This window comes from Polypterus senegalus, chromosome 15, assembly GCF_016835505.1.
Source record: "Polypterus senegalus isolate Bchr_013 chromosome 15, ASM1683550v1, whole genome shotgun sequence".
Classification (NCBI taxonomy): domain Eukaryota; kingdom Metazoa; phylum Chordata; class Cladistia; order Polypteriformes; family Polypteridae; genus Polypterus; species Polypterus senegalus.
In genome coordinates, this window is record NC_053168.1 from 51,381,542 (window position 1) to 51,404,445 (window position 22,904).

The following is a 22,904-nucleotide window of genomic DNA, read 5'->3' on the forward strand; positions in this document are numbered from 1 at the left end:
GATATATACTGATCAATAATTAATTTTGCATAACATAATAGGCTCAGACAGGCTTATCCTTAAACTTTTTCCCCTTCAACACATTAGCTTTCAATAAAAGTACAGATTGAAACAAAACGTGTAAATGTCATATTTGTGATCCATTTCAAATGTTCTGCAAGGCTCTGTAACTTCAATGCATTCAGAAAGTATTCAGACATCTTCACATTTTTCACATTTTGTTATCCTGTAGCGCCATGCTAAAATCATTTATATTTTTTTCCACATCAAGCAACAGTCAGTATCTCAAACCGACAAAGCAAAAACAGGATTTTTGAAATTGTAGCAAATTTATGAAAATTAAAAATCTCAAATAACACATTAGCACAAGTATTCAGACTCCTACTCAGTACTTATTTGTAGCACCGTTGTCAGAAATTACCGTCTGAAGTCTTCTCGAGTCCGACATGATAAGCTTCACACACCTGGATTTAGAAACTTTCTGACATTCGTCTCTGAAGATCCTCTCAAGCTAAAATCTGGGCTTCTCAAGAACGTTCACAGGGTTGTCTCTAAGCCACTCCTGTGTTGTCTTTGCTTTGCGCTACTGGTCAGTGTCCCAGTCTGAAGATCATAGTACACTGGAGCAGGTTTTCATTAAGGATATCTCTATACTTTGCTACGTTCAGCTTTTCCTCAAGCCTTTCTGTCTCCCAGTCCCTACCAATGAAAAATAATTCCACAGCATGATGTTACCACCACTCTGCTTCACTATTGAAATGGTATTGCCTAGGTGATGAGCAGTGCCTGGTATCCTCCAGGCATGGCACTAATCTTGGTTTCATTAAACCAGAGAATCTTGTTTCTCACATCCAGACCTGCAAGCAGGTCCTCCAACTTGCAAGGGAATCTTAGGGGTTGGTGGCAGGGTTGGCACTCCAGCCACTATAAAAAACCTCACACTGTTCAGTGTGGTGCCGAGGTGTCACCCACTGCACGGCTGTACTCAGATCCCAATCCAGGTGGTTCTTTGTGTGATGGATGTGGCAACGTGACAATGGCCCTTCTTCCACAATTGTTGTTTGGCATGGTGGCAAATTCTAGGAAGAGTCATAGTTGTTTCAGACTTGCTGTTTCAAAACTATGGAGGCCAATGAACCTTCAATGCTGCAGGATTTTTTGTGAGCTTCCCCAGGTCTGTGCCTTGAAACAATCCTGTGTCTAAACTCTGCAGGCAGTTCTTTTGACCTGGTACCTTGGTTTTGGCTTTGATAAATATGACAGACTGCAGAACCCTCTACAGATAGTGGGTGCTTTTTCCTAACAATTTCCAATAACAAGGTGCAGAAACGTCTCAATGACGGACAATTGGGGGCACCTATGACAGAGTTAGAATACTTGTGCGAATGTGATATTTCAGTTTTTTTATTTTATTTTAAATACATTTGTGAAAAATTTTTAATACCCCAGAATGACAAAGCAAAGTGTTGCTTCATGTGAGGAAAATTTAACTTAAATGCTGTAACATAGCAAAATGTGAAAAATGATATTTTTGGAATCTACTGTAACTGCACTTTCCAGTTTCACTTACATGATGTCACCATTAAACTGTTAGGAATCACAGCCATGTGTAGTAATGTGTGACCAGCTTAGTAAGAGCGTGCACAGTTTTAACAGATGGTTTGGGTGAATCAGGGAAGGAAACTTAGGAAAGAGACAGACATGCACTGCTACCTTGTATGTTGAACTAGGGTGCCATCATGAATGCAAGAAACAGTCAGCAATGGGGCAGTTTGGATTTGTGTACACTGGGCTGGACCTTGTCTGGGCAGAGGACCTCATTTCTGAATTCCGAGTAAGTTTATATGTTCAGGTGCAGAGAAAAGCAGAAGAATATGCTGAGATCTTACTAATACAGTAAAGTGAAGTATATCAAAAGAGAGCATGCTTTATGGCAGGGAATCCATCAGTGCCTGGTGGGATTTATTTATATATTTTTATATACAGTATGTTTGCTTATTTTCCACAACCGTGTCACCTCCAAGTTGAGTTTTGGGCCAATCATTTAAACACTTTAAGAGCTGTATCTGTTCTCTGTGGAGTATTTTGATTATCATGGTGTATTCAGCAATACTGTGATATTTAAGAGATAATGCTTAAGCTTCATTTTTTCCACTCCATAAACTTTTAGATGCACTGCTAACAAGCTGTCCATTAACTTTTAGGAAAAACACCAAACAGATATGTGTGTGTGTGTATATATATATATATATATATATATATATATACTGTATATATATATATATATATATATATATATATATATATATATATATATAGTATATATATATATATATATATACAGTATATATATATATATATATATATATATATATATATATATATATATATATATATATATATATATATATATATATATATATATATATATATATATATAGAGAGAGAGAGAGAGAGAGAGAGAGAGAGAGAGAGAGCACATTACCTCAGCTACTTTCAGATCAGAACACTCCACGCACATTCAAGTCTAATATGGCCGCACTGCAGGAGCCTAAAGATCTTTCTATTTAAATGTTCAGGCTATAGTATCATAGGCTGTCTGTAAGTCGTTTGCCTTCATTGAACACTTAAAGCTCACAACTAAAAATGAGATATGAGGACATAAACAACAAACTTACATTTTCTCACCTTTTGTAAAATATTTAATTTCACTTGGAAACATGAAATTTGAAATGTTTACTTATTTAAACCATTAGTAGAGCAAGGCAGAATATGTGTCTTCTAACTGCAAATAGAACTTTGAATATGCTGTATTAAAACTTTCTCAGCAGTATAACGTCACTTGGCTCAATGCTATAAAGTAATCGTCACTGCTTACAGGGGTCCTCTAACCTGTGATTAGCTATACGTCTTGAATTGTTGAGGAGTTTAAACAATTTTATTATATTTCATGATTTATGCATGACAATTGTGTGACCTTGTCTCAATCATATATGAACTTCTTCCTTAAATTTTGCCATGATAATGTATTCCAAATGGAGGTGTCAGAATCCAGAAAAGTTTCACATTCCGGATTTTTAAGTAAAAACAGAAAAAGCTCATTAACATTTATGTAATTAGAAAAGACAAAGTAGCTCACATACTGTAACAAAAAAATCAAATCTGTGCCTAGAACATATTTTATTTATTTATTTAGAATCACTTTTATTTGAATATAAGCTATTCTGAACACATACAGTGGTGTGAAAAACTATTTGCCCCCTTCCTGATTTCTTATTCTTTTGCATGTTTGTCACACAAAATGTTTCTGATCATCAAACACATTTAACCAATAGTCAAATATAACACAAGTAAACACAAAATGCAGTTTTTAAATATGGTTTTTATTATTCAGGGAGAAAAAAATCCAAACCTACATGGCCCTGTGTGAAAAGTAATTGCCCCTTGTTAAAAATACCCTAACTGTGGTGTATCACACCTGAGTTCAATTTCCGTAGCCGCCCCAGGCCTGATTACTGCCACACCTGTTTCAATCAAGAAATCACTTAAATAGGAGCTGCCTGACACAGAGAAGTAGACCAAAAGCACCTCAAAAGCTAGACATCATGCCAAGATCCAAAGAAATTCAGGAACAAATGAGAACAGAAGTAATTGAGATCTATCAGTCTGGTAAAGGTTATAAAGCCATTTCTAAAGCTTTGGGACTCCAGCGAACCACAGTGAGAGCCATTATCCACAAATGGCAAAAACATGGAACAGTGGTGAACCTTCCCAGGAGTGGCCGGCCGACCAAAATTACCCCAAGAGCGCAGAGACGACCCCAGGACAACATCTAAAGAACTGCAGGCCTCGCTTGCCTCAATTAAGGTCAGTGTTCACGACTCCACCATAAGAAAGAGACTGGGCAAAAACGGCCTGCATGGCAGATTTCCAAAACGCAAACCACTGTTAAGTAAAAAGAACATTAGGGCTCGTCTCAATTTTGCTAAGAAACATCTCAATGATTGCCAAGACTTTTGGGAAAATACCTTGTGAACTGATGAGACAAAAGTTGAACTTTTTGGAAGGCAAATGTCCCGTTACATCTGGCGTAAAAGGAACCCAGCATTTCAAAAAAGAACATCATACCAACAGTAAAATATGGTGGTGGTAGTGTGATGGTCTGGGGTTGTTTTGCTGCTTCAGGACCTGGAAGGCTTGCTGTGGTAGATGGAACCATGAATTCTACTGTCTACCAAAAAATCCTGAAGGAGAATGTCCGGCCATCTGTTCATCAACTCAAGCTGAAGCGATCTTGGGTGCTGCAACAGGACAATGACCCAAAACACACCAGCAAATCCACCTCTGAATGGCTGAAGAAAAACAAAATGAAGACTTTGGAGTGGCCTAGTCAAAGTCCTGACCTGAATCCAATTGAGATGCTATGGCATGACCTTAAAAAGGCGGTTCATGCTAGAAAACCCTCAAATAAAGCTGAATTACAACAATTCTGCAAAGATGAGTGGGCCAAAATTCCTCCAGAGCGCTGTAAAAGACTCATTGCAAGTTATCGCAAACGCTTGATTGCAGTTATTGCTGCTAAGGGTGGCCCAACCAGTTATTAGGTTCAGGGGGCAATTACTTTTTCACACAGGGCCATGTAGGTTTGGATGTTTTTTCTCCCTAAATAATAAAAACCATCATTTAAAAACTGCATTTTGTGTTTACTTGTATTATATTTGACTAATGGTTAAATGTGTTTGATGATCAGAAACATTCTGTGTGACAAACATACAAAAGAATAAAATTATCAGGAAGGGGGCAAAGAGTTTTTCACACCACTGTAGATACCATTTTCCATGATAACAGTAAGATATGTGCATTCAGCTCAATGTTTGTGTGATCTAAGGCACTCTTTTTACTTGTATCAGTGTCCAGAATGTGTGAGTAAGTGCAAATCAGCTCCTCAACTACAAACACTTTACATTTAATCAAGTTTTCTTGCTCTGAAAACAGAATCATTATATCCATCCAGAGTATGAACAAATGAGGAATGTTCAAAATGTAAACTGACAGTGTTGTAGCAGACAGCCAGGATCCATACCCAGCTGGGATGCCCCTTCGTTATATGTTCAGGGGGAGCAGCCATGGACTGTGCAATACCTCCCCCTGGACACTAGATGGCCGCCCCCCTAGGTGGAAAGGGTGCCTCGGTTTCCCGCAGGGCTCCATGGGAATTGGAGTTGGGTGCAGCCCTGTTGGGTCCCGCAGGTGCTGCCAGGGGGTGCTGCAGCTGAGACTCCTGAGCCCGTATGGGCAGTATATTCGCCACACCCAGAAGTGCAGCCGGAACTCGGCAGTCAACCACCTGGAGCACTTCTGGGTGGGCTATAAAAGGGGCCAGCAGCCACCACTCAATGACCAGAGTCGGGAAGAGGAGGACGAGGTTGCCTAGGAGGAGTGGTAGAGGAAGAAAAGGAAGAGTGTGTGTGCTTTATTTGTGTACTTGGGACTGTGTTGTGCCTGTGGGGGTCACAGGGAAGACGTGCCCCACAGGTGAAGAAAAATAAAGTTTCTTTGTTTTTACAAGTGCCTCCGGTGCGAGTCTGCGTTGGGTCAGGTGCCAATATAGCGCCTTTTTACAGTATCCATGCCAGGAATCAAGCCTAGAAATCAAAAACTGAATGCAAAGGTTAATATTTCAGCATTTAGAGCAGTTACTGGAGTAGAAAGATTAGCACATGAACTAACACTCATGTCTTGACATTTTCATTTAGCAGAGGTCCGTCACGGCCAGCTTACTCAACTTCACTGTACTTGTTACACTCTCCTAAGGACTGAGTTGGGAATCATGATAGTGTAAAGCAAGAAAACAGCCACTAGGGGGTGGTGAAGGCACATATTTAGAGAGGAGAGTGTGTGCTGCAAGTAAAGCTGTGGGATAAGCCGTAGTCGCAATCGCACAAAATATAACAGAGATGAGTGAGGACGACTGTTTCAGGAAAATTATAACGAGAATCTGGCAACTACAGTAAATCATCTGTCAGATAATTCCAGTCAGTAGTCCATAGCTATTTGTGGCTATTATCCTGTTTCTATGCACATAAATCATACTTGCACTTATTTACTGTTTTATCACGTAGTTACATTTGAGTTCCACAGTGCTGTGAAAAAGTATTTGCCCTCTGCTTAATATCCTGTTTTTGCATATTTTACAAAATGAATAGGATCAGGTCTTTAAATACTTTGTACAATTACAGAAAGGAAGCCTGAGTGAACACACAATGCAGTTTTTAACTCACTGCCTTCTTTAATCAAGGAGATAAGTATTCCTTCACCCTTGTTAAGCAGCAATAATCACAGCTAAACACCTCCTAGAATTTAGTATCGGTCTTTCACATTCCCCTCCTGGGTCTTATCAAGGATGAGGCTTCAACCCTGGACAGGCTGGTAACATTAGATGAACTAAAGGAGGCCTTGGACTCGATTAGCTCTCACAAATCTTCACCTCCTGAAGGGTTGCCCCCAGAAATTTTCTGCTTTTTGAAAACAGCTGTCTGCTCCACTCTACCTTATGCTGAATTCTGCCATCTATTAACATGGCGATGATCTCTCTTCTTCCCAAACGAGGTAAAGATTCTACAGAATGTGCAAATTATCGGCCAATTTCATTAATAAACTCAGACGTCAAGCTATTAACTAAAGTACTTGCTCATTGGCTACATTTAGTGAAGCATAATTTAATTCATCCTGACTAGACATTTCATTAACTCCCAGCGTGTAACTGGTAACATATAGCACCTTCTTCATGTCACTTATGCTGCACCATCTCGTTTACAGCCATCTACACTACTTTCTTTAGATGTGGAGAAAGTTTTTGAGTAAAACGGGCTTCAGGGAAAGCTTCATCAACTTAATTAAAACCCTTTATTCATCCTCAATTCTGTTTACTAATTCAGACATTGCCCCCGTCTCATATTTTCAAAGGAGCCAGACAAGGCCTACCCCATGCGCTTAACCTGTTTGATATTTATGAAACCCAGTTTGGCTACAAAATCTACAGGAATACATCCTCCCTTCTTCCCCTAAATGAACTGTGAGGCCAGTCGGCTCTTCCTCCCAATATACGTCAAGCAGGGGTCCTCGGATATCTAGGTGTGAACACCTCTGCATCCTCAAACTACAGGCATATTCTGAAGACTCCATCACTTCATGGTCTTCCCTCTCCATATCTTTTTTCAGTTTAAACTTTCATTAATTAAGACAAATAAATTGCCACATGATAATTGTATAAGTTTCTCCAGTAATCTCCACCTCCTAAGTTTTGATCTAAAATAATCTTTTTTTTTTTATGGTACACCAGGAGACCCTCTTTAAAACATTCCACCTTTCTCTGTGTCAGGATGAATTGGGGGTTTGGGCGCATTGGATCCATTATATGTTATGCCCTCTAGAAAATTATTGGGACTGCTTCCGCAACCCAGCACTGAACATAAGTGGCAAGCCAACTGCTTTTCAAAAGTGGCTTATAAGCGGTGTTTGTACATTTAGATACATCTTAAATGATTCAGGAGTCAAGTTGTTCCAATCGTTGCAGTCCAAGTTTGCAGTTCCTGCTCCCTCCTTTTCATTTTCTCTCCAGCTGTGATCTGTGCTTAGAACATGTGGAATTTCTCTCACTTCTCCTCTCCTCTCCTCGTCACCCACTTTACACTTTTGTGGTTTCCTTGTCGCCTGAATCCAAATCTGTACCCTCTCTCTGCTGCATGCTGTGCAAAGCTCCCAATAAACGTGAAAACGTCATCCAAAAACTCCAATCACCAGCACACCCAGTGCAAAATTACACAGATTGCATGTAATCCCAACTACCCCCAACCCCCCAAAGCAAGAGCCATTTATTAGGCTTGATCCAGACCTACTTGGTCATCTCTGCTCTTTAAATACTTTCTTACTAGAAGTTCTCGCAGTATCCCAAAGTTGCTTCTATTTGGTCTTATGTGGCAAAATCTCTCTCCTCAGTTCTCTCTGTGCAGGTTCCCCATCTCCTCAGGTTCTCCTCATGGATTTCTCCAACACTCTCCCTTTCTGTATTGCGCCAGAACGTAATCACTCGAGCAACTATTGCCGCAAAACCATTGCTGGCCTGTCATGGAGGTCATCACCTGACTGTGTCTCTTTTGTCTCTTCGCTCTTTAACTTGGTCCTCTTACAACTTTCTGCTTCACGGATTAGCAGCTCATCCAGCCCTACAGTTCATAGATAGCGTAGTGCGGTTCAGGCGCTGGATGGAGGTGGCCCATGATACACTTTCCTTGCTTTTCAATTTCCTCTACCTGCTGGCCAGCTGTTGTTCCACTGTTCATTTTGTTTTATTTATTTGTGCTCCTTCAAGAGGGGTCACCACTTCTCAAGGCTAGGGGGGCAGGGGGTATTTTTGGTGTTTTCTTTCTCTGTTTTTAATGAAAAGTTTTACTCATTTTCTGATATTGTATAAATTCAATATTTTTAATAAAAATTTTATTGCCAAAAAAAAAAAATCAAAGTATGTATAACAGATTACACAGCCCATGTCAATGCGTCATACGGCGCCATACAGACTAGCTGGGAGCCCCCCGACACAGCCGGTATAAAGGGCACAACTTCTTCATGATTATAGCAGTGAATGCACTCAACAGCATTGCGTTTACACTTTATGGTGGGCCTTTGGCGTCAGATTATGGTGCGCGTTAGGCCTCACTAGCTGGAGTGCTGACAGGATGCTTTATTCTGATTAGAAGTCATTTTAATTCCCTGTAATTCACCTGCCCTTCCATTTTCTTAATGAGCTTAAACCCTCCGAGGCACAAAAGCGACACGGTGCATGCAGTGACACCAGAAGAGTTTGGAGACCTCGGTCCACATACCAACATCTCTTTACACTGTCAGAGGGCACGCGACTAAAACGAATAGCAGAGTGAGGAGCTCCACACTCTGGGCAGGCTTTGGGTTGGAGAGGCTGCTGCCGCTGGTATGGACCAGCACAACCATTGGGACACAATACATGGAGGCAAACAGCAGGCTACTGTGCACATCTGGTCAGAACGTAGGAGAAGTTGGCATGGAGAGGAGGGATTTACAGTAAAAAGACACAATGCACGGAGTCCACTTATTATGAGTAAATTGGAAAACCAGTGGAAGACAGAAGATATTCTGTGCACACGTTTCACCCCACTAGTTAATCATCAGAAGAAACAAAACAGCAGGCAGAACAGAAAACAACTAAAATTTGGGTGGGATATTTTGTTCTTAAAGGGTTGCTCTACTCTCAGGATAAAAAAAATGAAATTCTAGCGATAAAAAGAAATGCACAGAATACAAGATCTTCTTGAGAGGTAATGAAGTGATGGGCACAATAAATAATTTATTTGGATAAATGGACAGAATATTTAATGAATAAAATATAAAAATGGTAAAATGCAGATTTGCAAATCATGCAGACGAGACCTTTATTAACAAATGAATTTTTCTTACCTCCTTCCATAGCCGACCCTTGCTTCTTGTGTGAAAATCTCACACTTCCATTTTTAACGGATCTTTTGTTTTATTACAGGTGAGTCACATCATACACAATGGCAAGGCCTCGTTGGATGAGGAGCCCCTGACGTGCCTTGCCAGCGAGAAGACATTCCTCAAAGCTCAAAGCCTCTTTGCCTCATCAGACATCAATCTACAAGCAGCCGACTCTACCATAAAGGCAACAGCAGGACAGCAGCCAGGACATCTTCCGTTCCTTCTGTGTTTAGTTCTCGATGGCCTGGCTACACTGAGCGCCAGAAGCTGAAGTCTCACGCGAACATCTTAAAGACTCAAAACCAGAACAAATTCATTCCACTTCACACAGCTCCTTGCTTAAAAACTGATTTCAAAAACAGCGATACCAGCAGCTCAAATACCTAACTAGTGTGGCTTAAGCTCAGAACACGCAATATTTTTTTTTTTTACAAAACACAGTATTACTAAAATTAAGAAAGAGATCAAGTGACTGGAAAATATTTTCTAAATGTTTTTGTAATGTTGCATACAGTATATCTCATCACATAACATGGCTTGTTTTCTTTTTAACCTCAATGGAGATGCTGAATATCTTGAAAGCTGATGCAGTTCTACAAATGATTCTTTCTTAAAGCCCTTGATAGTTCAGGTGATTACCTACCAGCTTACTCCAGCGCAGATTCATGGGAAACCGGAGCTCAGCGTCCTCAGTCAAAAACCAGACCTGGAAGGTCTTCACCAAGCACCCCCTTAGATAAAGCAAACCTAAGAAGGAAATGCGACCCACTGTGCCACCCAAACCTGGAATTCAATTTGAGACCCGATTCCTATCCTAGGTGTTAAAAAATGGCTGAAAATGACACAGCTTAATGAAGCAAATGAAATGCGTTAACCTCGAGTGTGACTCGGAAGTCTCAGAAGTACAATTACCGTTAAACCGGAGTCAGACTCTGGGTGACGTTTAACGATCCGCTTTACAGTGCTAAGCCCACCAAAACACCAGATGGTATTGTGCTGCCATCTAGTGGGCGAAATAACATCATCCTGTTTAAAAAAAAAATGAACATCTGTATACTTTCTGGCACTTTATGATAACACTAAAGTAACTTACTAATATTCATGAATGTGCTGGAACCGCCAACGAAAAGCCATAAAGGCAGTTTAGCACATATTGAAATTGGAACTGTTGCTTGAAACAAGTGATTACAATAGTGAAAGTGACGTTAACCTCCTGAGCACCGTTCACAAAGCGTTCACCGCCAATGTTCGTGTCAGGAGAAATGTGGAAGTCACTAAGCCTTGCGCTGTGGCAGCCTATAATAACACAATAGGTGGCATCCATTGTGTAGATCAGGCACTGACATTATACCCTGTCAAGTATAAGCAACCAAAAAAAGTATAAGAAAAATACACAGGAAAACATGCTGGTACAGTCCTGATTGTGACGTCGGGCTGTGCATTGGTGACTCTTTCAAAACATGTCACATGAAGGACGTGTACAGGGTGGTGCAGGGAAGCGGGAAATTTTGGAACTAGGTGTTGGCGACCCTGGGGCGTCGGCAGTAGTTTGGGACCAATGCGACCTCGTTTAGAACACCTTGCCATTATATAATGGAGCAGTGGAGTGGTGCGCAATGAGCATTCGCTGTGAAAGCCTTCCATAAGAATGGTGAGAAGTGTGACTGCTGCACAGGACATCATGATCATATCTCGTCTGCTCATGTGATTACAACATGGGTATGTAATTCCGAAGAAACGGGTTCAGCCTTAAAAAGAGAAGTCCCCAGGTGGAGCCACTGCGCTATAGTCGATGGCAGCTATGCGACGATTGTTTGTAAAGCGGGTCATTTCACGCAACAGTGACATTCCGTGGTGTCTGAGATCCCCAGATCTCACTGTCTGTGATTTTTTTCTGTGGGGACATCTTAAAAGCCAAGTGTACCGCACACGTGCTGCAACCATTGCTGAACTAAAAAGGAGGACTGAAGAGGAAATCAATGGCATTCCTCTTGACATGTTATGTCGAACAATGCAGAATTTCCACAACATGCTGTCAGAATGTGTACAGAGAAATGGACAACATCTTCATGATGCTTCCTTCCAAACATAAAATGAATATTGATTACCATCATTAACTGCATATCCTGTACAATACACTTCATCATTAAATGTATTTCGTAATGTGTTTATTCAAGCATTTAACATCAATTGAAAATTTCCGATTTCCCTGTGCCACCCTTTATTAAATCTGCATCAGTACAGTGGTGGACACCAGACATTCATTTCCTTATGTATGTATGTTAATGTTTTGATATTTACAGGTTTCTGTTACAAGTAATAACATTTTTTCTTGTTAAGAAAATTCAGCATTTTTGTTTCATTTTTTGGGGGTAAACATAATGCTAAGGAGGTTAATGGCAGCTTACATTATTTTTTGGTTTGGATAGCTACTCAACAGCATTTAACAAACCAATGAATGCTGGCCCAGCTACATTTTAATAGCCTGTAGGAAATCCAATTTCCTTTTTCTGAGTGTTGGAGCTTCAGATAAATGATAGAAAAATAAACTGAAACGAAGTCCATTACAAGTCAGACAGTGAAACTGACTATACTGCTCAACTCTACAAATGTTGAAGGACTCCGTATGTTTGTCTTTCATAAAATGAACCGTTTAGCTGGTCATTGGCCTTGGAATGGACCTGTAAACCATGCTGGACAGGTCTGTTCTGGGTTTCATTAAACTGAACCCAAACTATTCAAGTGGATTTTCCACACAACGGTAGCATATTGGATTTGTAGAGAAACAAACTGGATGTCCAACAAATCAAACATCATTCTGTGTGCATCTTCTGGGGAAACATCCACAGGAAAACTCCCAAATCTTTAAATGTTCATATCTAGTAGCCTAAGCAATGCTTAAAAAACCCAAGCAGAGAGGGTGAAAATGCAAAGAAAACATGAAGGATTAATTTTATGCACCCACAAAAAAAAAAGACAATATAAGATTTTTCCAAATTACATCTTTTTATTTGAGATGGTCGTGTCAGATGTTGAAGAAAGGTACTCTAGCCATACGGCTGAATGAAAAGCACAAGTCTACTTGGTTTGGCACAGTGAGCAGTTGTTAAACCTGTGATCTGTCAGTTTTGCGCATTTCCTACGGTTTATAGAAAATGAAGAGAGACCAACAGAAAGTGGTAGAAGACAACCAGACGAAGTCAGAGCCCATGTAAACACGTCCAAGGCTGTTTCCAACTCTCTGCACCATCTGACAGTTAAAAGGAATCAGCATGTAGTTCCATACAACACAAAACATACCCATCGATATGCAAAAGCTTTTTAGTATTTGTTCCCTTACTTAAATTCATTACTGACACACAAACTGCTAGCGATTGTTTGTAGAAAATGTGTAGTGGTCATTTTGAGTATGATTTTCTGAATGTTATGAAGACTAAACTTTTAAGACTTACCCTTCTTTCCAGTTCCTGAACTGCACCTTGGTATGGAATGTGTTGTAAAAAATGGAGAGACCAACTAGTATGAAAATCTTTCTTCAAAAGTATTAAGACAATAACACAACAGTGAATACTTTGAATATGGTGACATGCATAAATATGAGAAAACATTTTAAAAAAATTAAAATACAATTGCTCTTGCATTTTCAGGATCTGAAGTGACCTACATGATAATAATGTTGTACAGTGGATGGGCCGTGTTAGCCAAGTCATGGGGGGTTACGGAGCATGACCGCCATATCTTGGCAAGACAGACGGAACTTGCAGCGTTCGTTTTTGGGATGTTACAAAACTGCAGGATACACAGTCGTTTATCACGGTAGTATGAGGCTAAATGTTATAAAAACTAAACGGGATCTTTAAACTTTAAAATTTACTGGGCACACTGCACATTCCACCTCACGCGTTTACCACCAGAGTTTTTCAAAAGCACACGTCTCCTCCAGTGAGCCTGGTGAACAAATGGCACTGCCGACTCTCTCTGCATTTCACCAGTTGGTGACCAATATTGATAAGCAAATCACTTCACGCACTTGTAACAAAACTCAGTGCTTCACTTTGCAAAAAAACATTTGTGAAATAAACCACGTTTTGCTTCCAGTGAAATTTGTGCACAAGAAGAACAGTTTGGTTCCTGTCTGGAAACATTTTCATGCGTTAAATATGCAAACATCACTTAATATTTCAATAAAGATCGCTAGAGCAAAATCCCCACAAGTGTGTGTATCCTTAACTTGGAATATGATGGTTGCTAAGTAATGGCAGAGAGTCGGGGTGTTTGGCAGTGTGACTTCCCCTGTAGTCAGTTTTCATGTGCAGAAAAACACAGTAAGCCGTACAATGAGTGCGTCTTTATGTGGAAAATATGTAATGGACACAGGTAAGTATGGGCGTGTGAACAAGGCTTAGGAGGCATTGCAAAAGGAATTTTAATGCCAGTTTTGTGATACTGTATTTGAACTGAAACATTCCTGTTTGGCCCATCGCTAGTATAAATTTGCTGAATGTCTGTTAGTAAATCAATGCAAGTACATCAGGAGTGGCATCAGGGGCGGCATGGCGACACACCGAAAGATGTGAATTTTTGTTAAATGCAGATTCTAAATTCTCCCCAAGCTAGTGTCAATGTGGGTGGGCATAGCATTAGACTGGCACCCGGTTTGGGGTTGGTCCCTGCCAGGTACTCTATGTTGTTGGGATAGACTCCTGCCCCAGCAGCCCCTCATTTCATCAGGCGGTGATGCAGGGAGTCTAAATTCACCAAATTCGGACCACCTTTATACACATGCAGGCAGTGAGCTCCACTGTGAGGGTGGGTGAGGGGGGTGTTATGAAAGATTGCTGAGGGCACTGGCGAGATGCACCTACATACACTTGACTCTCAAAGATCACTGAAGTGACTGCAAAGGGAGGCGATACTCGAGCTGATGTCTGCTGTGTCCCATCATCCATTTCAGTTCTTTCAATTTAAAATCACTCTCATATAGAGGTCTGAAGATAGAAGTGTTGTGTATTCTGTGGAATATCATTGGTGCCAAAATGAAATAAACAAAATGACAATTACGAAACAATCACATTAAAAAATAGAGTAATATATTTCAATGGTTTTAAAAAAAAAAAAACATTTATATAAAAGTTATCTAATTAGTAAGAAATAAAAGGTCAGCATTTTATTTTAGTTCAACAATGTAATCATCTTAGATTGAAATGCTGCAGTGTTAATGACCCCATTATTACTGAGCACTTGTATTTAACAAGAGGACTTTTTTCGGAACGCTACTGTGATGTCCACAACGTTTATCCCAGATGCCTCTTTGTGTTGTGGTTGTGTTGCTTGGCTTACCTTTTGCCTGTTAGTTAATTATTTCTTGCTAAGGGCTTTGGCCTGACTGTAGGCAGCAACATACCAAAGGTCTTCGGTGCGACTTTTCTTACATTCAAAGTGGCAAAAACATTAAAGCAGTTAAGAGTTGCTGTAGTCAGTTTTGCAGAGGAATTATGAGGGGGTTCCAAAGAAAAGAAAAAAAGAAACTTAACTGTAAAACTTACACCAATTCCCTTTTAGTCACCTTCAAAATCTTCTCCTTCAGATGCAGTATCTTAGTTCCTTCTTCCTGTTCACACTTCCTGTACTTATCTTTTCTTACCATGTCTAGAAGTTCCTGTGTTTTTTTTCTTGTATTTCTCTCACAGTAGCAAGTCATCTTAGTCTCAATTTTAATTTCGTGAACAAAACGAAATCTCAAGAAGTGAGATCTGGCGAATATGGGGATGTGAAGCAGCAATCACATTGTTTTTGATCAAACACTCTTGGACTGACAACGCGGTGTGTGAAGGTGCATTGTCACGTTGCAAATCCCAGTCTTGTGTGCGCCACTTCTCTGGATGTTTGGCTTTTTTTTTTTCTTTCTGTTGCTTTCCTGAAAACGCCTCAACAATTCAATGTAATGTCACCGATTAAAAGTCTTGTTCAGGGGCGACAAACTCTTTATGAACAACTCCACCAATGTCAAGAAACATTATCAGTATTGACTATTGAAAATTTGCCCTGACGGCTTGAACAAAGAAGAAGAAAAAAATTTGGCAACGTCACCCACACGACTGGAAAATAAATGCCAGAAACACGCACTCGATCAGCTTGGCACAATGCCACTCAGTGGACTGATTAACCACATTTGTAGGTACAATATACCTAGCGCCATATTCAATAACTTCATCCTACTACTTGCCAACTCCAGCAATTTTTGCCAACAAGAGATCACTGTATATAAAAGGGGGTACCCAAAAACAACAGCAACTTGCACCTGTCGCACAATCTAGACTTCGTTGTGAATTTCGCCACTAGGTGTAGCATACTTACAGGATTCTGTGGCAGTCTGCCAAGTTGCGTTTCTCTGTATTGTTCAAACAGCATTCTGTGTCAGTTTTTCTTGGTGCTTATTAAACATGTTCTGCAATTTTTGTGATTGGTGATTATAAACAACAGTGAGTCTGTGTTAAAGTTTGCTTTCTTTTAGGGAAAACAGTTGCTGAAACTGTTGTGATGCTTGAAACTGCTTTTAAAGAGGAAGCTTTAAGTAAAACGCAGGTCTATGAATGGTTTTCGTGTTTCAAACGATGGGAAATGTCACTTGAAGACCAACCAAGATCTGGCCAACCTTCCACAATTAAGAATGACAAAAATCTTGAAAAAGTTTGCAATGAAATTTATGAAGATCATCGTCGGGCTATTTAAGAGAGTTCTGAATTAACTTGTGTGTCTTGGAGTTCTTGCCACCTTCCCTACACACCTGATCTTTGATCCGTGCAACTATTTCTTGTTCTCGCATATGAAAAAAGAACTCAAAGGAAAGCGTTTTTGGACCATGGAGGAAGTCAAAGAAAAATCGCTGCAGGCCTTGGACAATGTTCCTTTTCAGCAATTCCAAAAATGTTTCCACCAGTGGGGAAAACTGTTGGGACAAGTGTATTCATTTACATGGAGAGTACTTTGAGGAAGACTAAAGTTTCAGTTATTTTTCCCCAATTCCGGTTATTTTTGGGTACCCCTTCATATTGTAATTGAACAATGCAATGGGCGCATTTATTAAATAATAGCAAACTGTATTTTAAGGGCCTAACAGCCTAGTGATGCTATTACAATCCACAATGAAAACCTCATAAAACAACAAATATGCACTGAAGGCATGATGCTGCTAGTTTTGCGCCTTTCTTCCTCCTTAATGCATCGGCGATCACCTCTTCTTATTGTCACTGGCACACTCACTCCATCTGACTTTCCATGATCCACCAAGAACACCACCACAAAAACCCTGCATGGGGCTACCATTTGTTGTAGCCCATCACTGAACATCTCCACAAGTCTTCTTGAATGTTCTCAAGCCTTGGGGAATGCAGGGACTCCCTGTCTCTAACAGTGCATAGTCACTTAGCCTCACATATCTGAAGAGCAGACTGTCTGCACTATTATACGACAAATATACAATACAGTTCTAATGCTCAGACAGATAAGCGTACTTTAAAATATTCACATTGACAAGGCAGTTCTCAGTAGTTTAAGATCAATTGAGCACAGTGGCTGCCATGTCTAGAAGGTCAACTGAGATTTCCAGTTGTAGACATTTAGCATTAATATGTGCTGATGGGATTTCTTCACAGTGTGCTCAGTCAGTCTTGAACCCCTACCAAGTTCTTTATCAATGTCAACATTTTGAAGAGCACTTCTACGTCCGAGGACACTGACAGCTCCTCTCAGGATAGCATTGTGTGTTAGATGACCTCTTTGGATTTCGTCTGCCGGACTACCCAACTCTTAGCGTGCCGCCTACAGTCAGACTCAAGAATTGATCGCTAGTGACAGACCAAGAGGAGCAGGTTCAGCCTGTTGGTCTGTGTCTTGATTGACAAAGGTCATTTTAGAATATAAAGAACAATAATTAAAGGTATGGCAACTACATTATTGAACCCAAATAAGGTAACTTTATAATCCATAATATTTAGATGATTTTTATTTAATTATGTACTTGTTTTTGCACAGTTTTTGACTCATTTATATATATTGTCAAACTTTTTCATGTGACTAACAGCTTCATAACTGCAGTTTTATTTATTCATTTTGGCATAAATTGTATTCCACAATTACCACCCCTTCTGTGTTTATGTAATGAAGGTATTTACAAATGAAATAAAGGAATTGTGAAAGTGATGCCGATTTGAATGTAAAAGTTCCAAATAAGAATGAAATTGACAGCCACAAGAAAAACATCAGATTTACTGTAAAGTGACACCAGATATGAAAATCAAGCACATATGCATGGAATCATCACGCTGATGTCCAAGCCACTGTATCTGAGTGAAAGGAAGTGAAAAACAAACCGTCCTAGAAATAAGAAAAACATGAGCATGACAAGTGGGCAGGAGCCTTTGAGTGCCCACTGGCACACAAACTAGCAGAGCATTATCACTATGGAGTGAGACGACTGAAACGAATGTGAGGAAGTGGAGCCAAGCACTCAGAGTGTCAGTTTCCACACCGTACCCGTTTTCCAGGTGGGCTGTCTGTGGGGCCCAAAAAGGGTACATGTAGTTTAATGGGCAACTTAAATTGGCAGGGGGTGTATGAATGTGTAAAAGTGTGGCCTGAATTGGTGCCTCTGGCCAGGTGGGCTGTTGCTACCTAAGAGAATTACAATGGAGAGAGCTGAGTTATTAATTGAGGCGGTTTGAATCTGATAATAAAAGAGAATCAATCAGTGATGCCGCACAACTCAAGAATTTAAACATCACACACCTTTGTATTTTAATTTAAATGCCACAAATCAAACTTTTGACAGCTTCTTTCGGTGTTAGCAATGACCAGTAATGGCAGTGTTGGCTTTTTGATTCGTTTGTCTGTGTTGTCTTTACAAAGCTACAATGTTACTTTTATAAACTGCTCGGCTTTTATTCCCTAAATTAGTAATCTAGTGGCACTAGCTTAAAGAGAAATTTAAATGACTCCATTTTTCTTAATAATGTCCAAAACTGAATGACCTTTACCTCTCTTCAGTATTAACAGCAATGTCACAAGCATTTCAGTTTAAAAGTTGATCACCTTATTATCTATTGCATAAATCTTTATTTTGGCGTATCATCTACACCAGCAATTTCCAACCAGTGTGCTGTGGCACAGTGGTGTGCCAAGAGAGCTTACCCAGGTGTGCTGTAGAAATAACGGTGTACCATACCTGGGTGTGAACCTGAGAGGGACAAGCTAAACAGGTGGTCCAGATCTGTCTGTGGATTACAGGACCACCTGGAGAAGCTGGCATAAAAGCAGCTCTGCCATCGCTATGTTGCAGACACAGCACTTGGAAAACTTCAGATGCATCTGCTGACTGCTGGAGTCCATCTGCCAGAGTGTGTGGTTGCCAGCAAGTCTCATTGTGGGCATACGTGTTGTCCCAGAGTCAGAGAGGGACAGGCAAAGGGACGAAGCAGCTGGGAGATGCCACCAAAGTACTCATCAAGTGCCGTGTCTGGGAATGCTGATCTCTGGGCTGCCCTTTTTTACTGGCTTCTCCGGTCATCCTGCAATTCTGACAGCTGGGCATGTGTATGACGTTAGAAGAATGGTGGTGTGCCTTGGGATGGTTTTGGTAAAAAAAAAAAAAGTGTGCCACCAGATAATAAGTTTGGAAACACTCATATACACGTTTGTAGAGTTAGGGTTAAGGTGTGCATTCTGAAGAGATGAAGTCTTCAGTTTTATGGTTTTTTTTTAAATATAAACTGAGTAAAAATAATGATATCTGCATTATGTAGACAAGTAGTGACAAATGGTGCTATAAATTGTTCATGTCTGTGTGAAGCCCAAGAGGGCCTCTCTAAAGTACGTATCAACCTCAGAGCTGCAGGCCCTCCAGAGTCTCTGTGGATCACTGACCCTACTCCCCTCTTTGACTTCAGGACCCCTTGTGTTTTAGACCCCTGCACAAGTATCATTTCATGTAAGATATAAACCCTTCTGAGCAAAAGAAAAGGATGTATGAGTGAGCTGTGATACAAAGTGAATTAAAACTGGCAGCAAACAGGATTTTTGGGTTGCAGATACAAATGAGAAAGTGACAGTAAGTGAATAGACACATTAAAACCTACTGCATACTACTAACCCCTCTGCTGTTCGTAATTTACTCTAAGAGTAAAGGGAAATGCGTACACATTTATACATTTTATATATTTATATACTATATATATTTACGAGTGTATAGATGAACTCTTTCACATAAAGCTACTCTTCAGGTCTCTGTTTCTCCATATTATTAGGAAATAAACAGAAATTAAAGACTGACCACATTAATACTGTGCATGAGGTGCTTTCAAATACTGAGCTCTCTTAATTCTTCTTCCCTTGCAGAAATACTCTGAACACCAGGTTCCAGCTTTGTATTCCAATTTGTCTTTGGCAATGCTGAACACGTGCAGAAGTGCATGCCTTTTTTTGAACACATACAATTGTCTGTTTTGGACCCTCAGTCTCCATGCAGCATCCATATTAACAATCGGCATTTCATTATTGAATCATCTTAGAACAAGAGATTTTCATATTTGAATGCACCCTGTTTGTCTTCTTTTTTTTTTTTAAACAAAAACACAGACTGTGGAGTATCACTGGAAGTTCATTTTCAGACAGAGTGGAAATTCAAATAAAAGTTGTATTGCTCTAATGTAAAATATCCCAGCTGAAGCATACAGTTTCCTTCCTATTTAAAAAAAAAAAAAACATTCCTGATTACACCTGACATGATTTACGGGTGAAGAACAAGATTCAAAGGTCTTCTTTTTTCTCACATCTTTAGCTGAAAATGCCACACAAGGTGCAGGAACAAATAAGAACAGAAAAAAATGCACCCATTTCTGTTGAATTCTTGAAGTTTAGGATGATATGAATAAAAAGAGCTTTGTAAAAATGTATAAAATTAAAATAAATTAAGTACACTTTCCCTTCAATTTTGTTATAAAAAGTGAACGTACTGTAGTTGAATGGGATACCCGATGAAGACTTGGTCGGCATAGGTCTCCCCGGTTTGTGTGTCCACATGCGTTTCCTTCCAGTTCAGTTACAAGTTCAATAGACCCAGTTGACCGGCACCCACTGTGGTTCTGTACAGAGCTTATCCACTGCCGTTTGGAGTTTTTCAAAAGCTTTGTCTAGATTGTCATTTACAATGGTGAGATCAAAGTAGTGGCTGTACGCTCTCTGAATCCGAGCACTCTCGTCAACTGTCTTTTTCAAGTCCATGTCCTAAAAGAAAGAGAAAAACAAAACTGTCTTTTTTTTCTTTCAAAACAATTCATATAAATGCACGCACAGTTAAGAAGTCTGTACAAATTTCAAGTGGGGGGAAAGAAAATGATAAAAACTTCAGTCTAGTATAAGACAGTTGTGTTTACATTGAGTGTCTGTCCCCTCTGAAGTTTAGTGGCACCTTACAAAATGCACAACGGACAGCAGCTTGGCAGTTATAACTTCAGTACTGGGCCTCCTCAGTGATCAGTAGACGTAGTAAGGTCTATGAGCAAAAAACTTCACAGCATCGCACAATCATAACAAGGATGATTATTTTCGTGATCTTTGCTTTTTGTTCTGATTCAGTCTGTTTTCTTTAAAAAAAAAAATACACCTGTATAAACTATTTGTTTTATCTACCATAGTTTTTTTTTTCCTTTCAATAAAAGTGCTTGTATTGGTACTCCATATCGACCTGTACTATTAATCAAGAACTCTGTGTCGGTGCTGGCTCCCAAAAATCAGTACTTGCAAAGTTTGCATTTTAAAATGAAAAGTAAAATCAATACACTCACAAGGGAATCAACAGATCTGTCAGCGTTTATTGTGACATCACACATGCATCAGTAGTTTAGTTAAAGAATGCATCAGAAAAGCTGTTCTTTCTCAGAGATTCATATTTTTTTATATTTTACTTTCACCACATTGTTTGTAGTGGTGGCGGAGAAAACTTTTTAAGCTCCTTATATTTTTATGGAGGAAACAACAAACGTTTCTGATAGGATGGGACCCTAAGGTGACCAATGTTGGAAAATTGTAGATTATATAAAATGTTCATTCACACGGGATTGCGCTATTGAGTTGAAGACCCATCCCTCACTCCACCTCATTCATTGGTCAAGAGTCCTGTTTTCAGCTCAAAAGTTCGATCCCATGAAAAGCACCTACTGTTTGTGGACTACTTTCATCTTCTGGAATTACTTATTTAACAGTATTTTAGCAAAAAAAAAACAAAAAACACAAGAATCTTGCACATTCTGAGCATATGACTGGATGGCATGAGCATATTCATTGGAAGTTTCACAACACAGAAACTGTTATGTCCTTTCGCGACAAAAACATGAAGAGTGCCATACAAAAAAAAAAATGAACTGAAATTATCTGGGATATGCTGGACAATAAGAATAGTTTTCAACTGGGAGTCCACTAATGGTGTTTTTGGCAGCCAACACCGACAGCGAGTCCTTTTGTTAAAAGTACAGACTGATATGGTGCACAAATACAAGAACTTTTATTAGATAGATAGATAGATAGATCGATACTTTATTAATCCCAAGGGGAAATTCACAAAATCCAGCAGCAGTATACTGATACAAAGAAACAATATTAAATTAAATAGTAATAAAAATGAAAAAATAAAAATAAAAAAAGCAGACAATAACTGAGTAATGTTAGCTTTTACTCCCCCGGGTGGAATTGAAGAGTCGCATAGTGTGGGGGAGGAACGATCTCCTCAGGATGTCTATGGAGCAGGACAGTGACAAAAGTCTGTCACTGAAGCTACTCCTCTGCCTGGAGATGACACTGTTCAGTGGATGCAGTGGATTATTCATGATTGACAGGAGTTTGCTTAGTGCCCGTCGCTCTGCCACAGATGTTAAACTGTCCAACTTAACTCCTACAATAGAGCCTGCCTTCTTAACAAGTTTGTCCAGGCGTGAGGCGTCTTTCATCTTTATGCTGCCACCCCAGCACACCACCGCGTAGAAGAGGGCACTCGCCACAACTGTCTGGTAGAACATCTGCAGCATCTTACTTTAGATGTTGAAGGATGCTAACCTTCTCAGAAAGTATAGTCTGCTCTGACCTTTCTTACATAGAGCATCAGTATTGGCAGTCCAATATATTAATATTAAAGACAGATGTTAGATTTATAACCATTAAAATATAACATAATACTTAAAAATTTCTTAACACATAAAGTATGGAACTTTTCAAATTACTTGTGGAGATTTCAGCTTTGGTTTTAAAGAGAATGCTATATGATCAGTAAAGATTGCTAAATTTATGGTAATATGCATACATTTTCTCTTTGTAAATTTCTATTTTAT

The 22,904-nt window shown here is 39.6% G+C and overlaps 2 protein-coding genes across 8 annotated transcripts in view; one reads left to right on the top strand and one right to left on the bottom strand.

Annotated features, from left to right (window-relative positions):
- Window positions 1-10,644, top strand: part of gsdmea (gasdermin Ea) — a 53,735-nt gene extending 43,091 nt beyond the window's left edge. The window contains exon 11 of the mRNA XM_039736550.1: window positions 9,569-10,644. Coding sequence (XP_039592484.1) covers window positions 9,569-9,799 — 231 coding nt within the window. The 3' untranslated portion in view covers window positions 9,800-10,644. The remainder of the gene's footprint in view (window positions 1-9,568) is intronic.
- A 1,866-nt stretch (window positions 10,645-12,510) lies between these two features.
- Window positions 12,511-22,904, bottom strand: part of mpp6b (membrane protein, palmitoylated 6b (MAGUK p55 subfamily member 6)) — a 143,411-nt gene continuing 133,017 nt past the window's right edge. For all 7 annotated transcript variants that reach the window (XM_039736181.1, XM_039736182.1, XM_039736185.1 and 4 more), the window contains exon 12: window positions 12,511-20,808. In XM_039736181.1, the coding sequence (XP_039592115.1) occupies window positions 20,632-20,808 (177 nt within the window). In that variant the 3' untranslated portion in view covers window positions 12,511-20,631. The remainder of the gene's footprint in view (window positions 20,809-22,904) is intronic.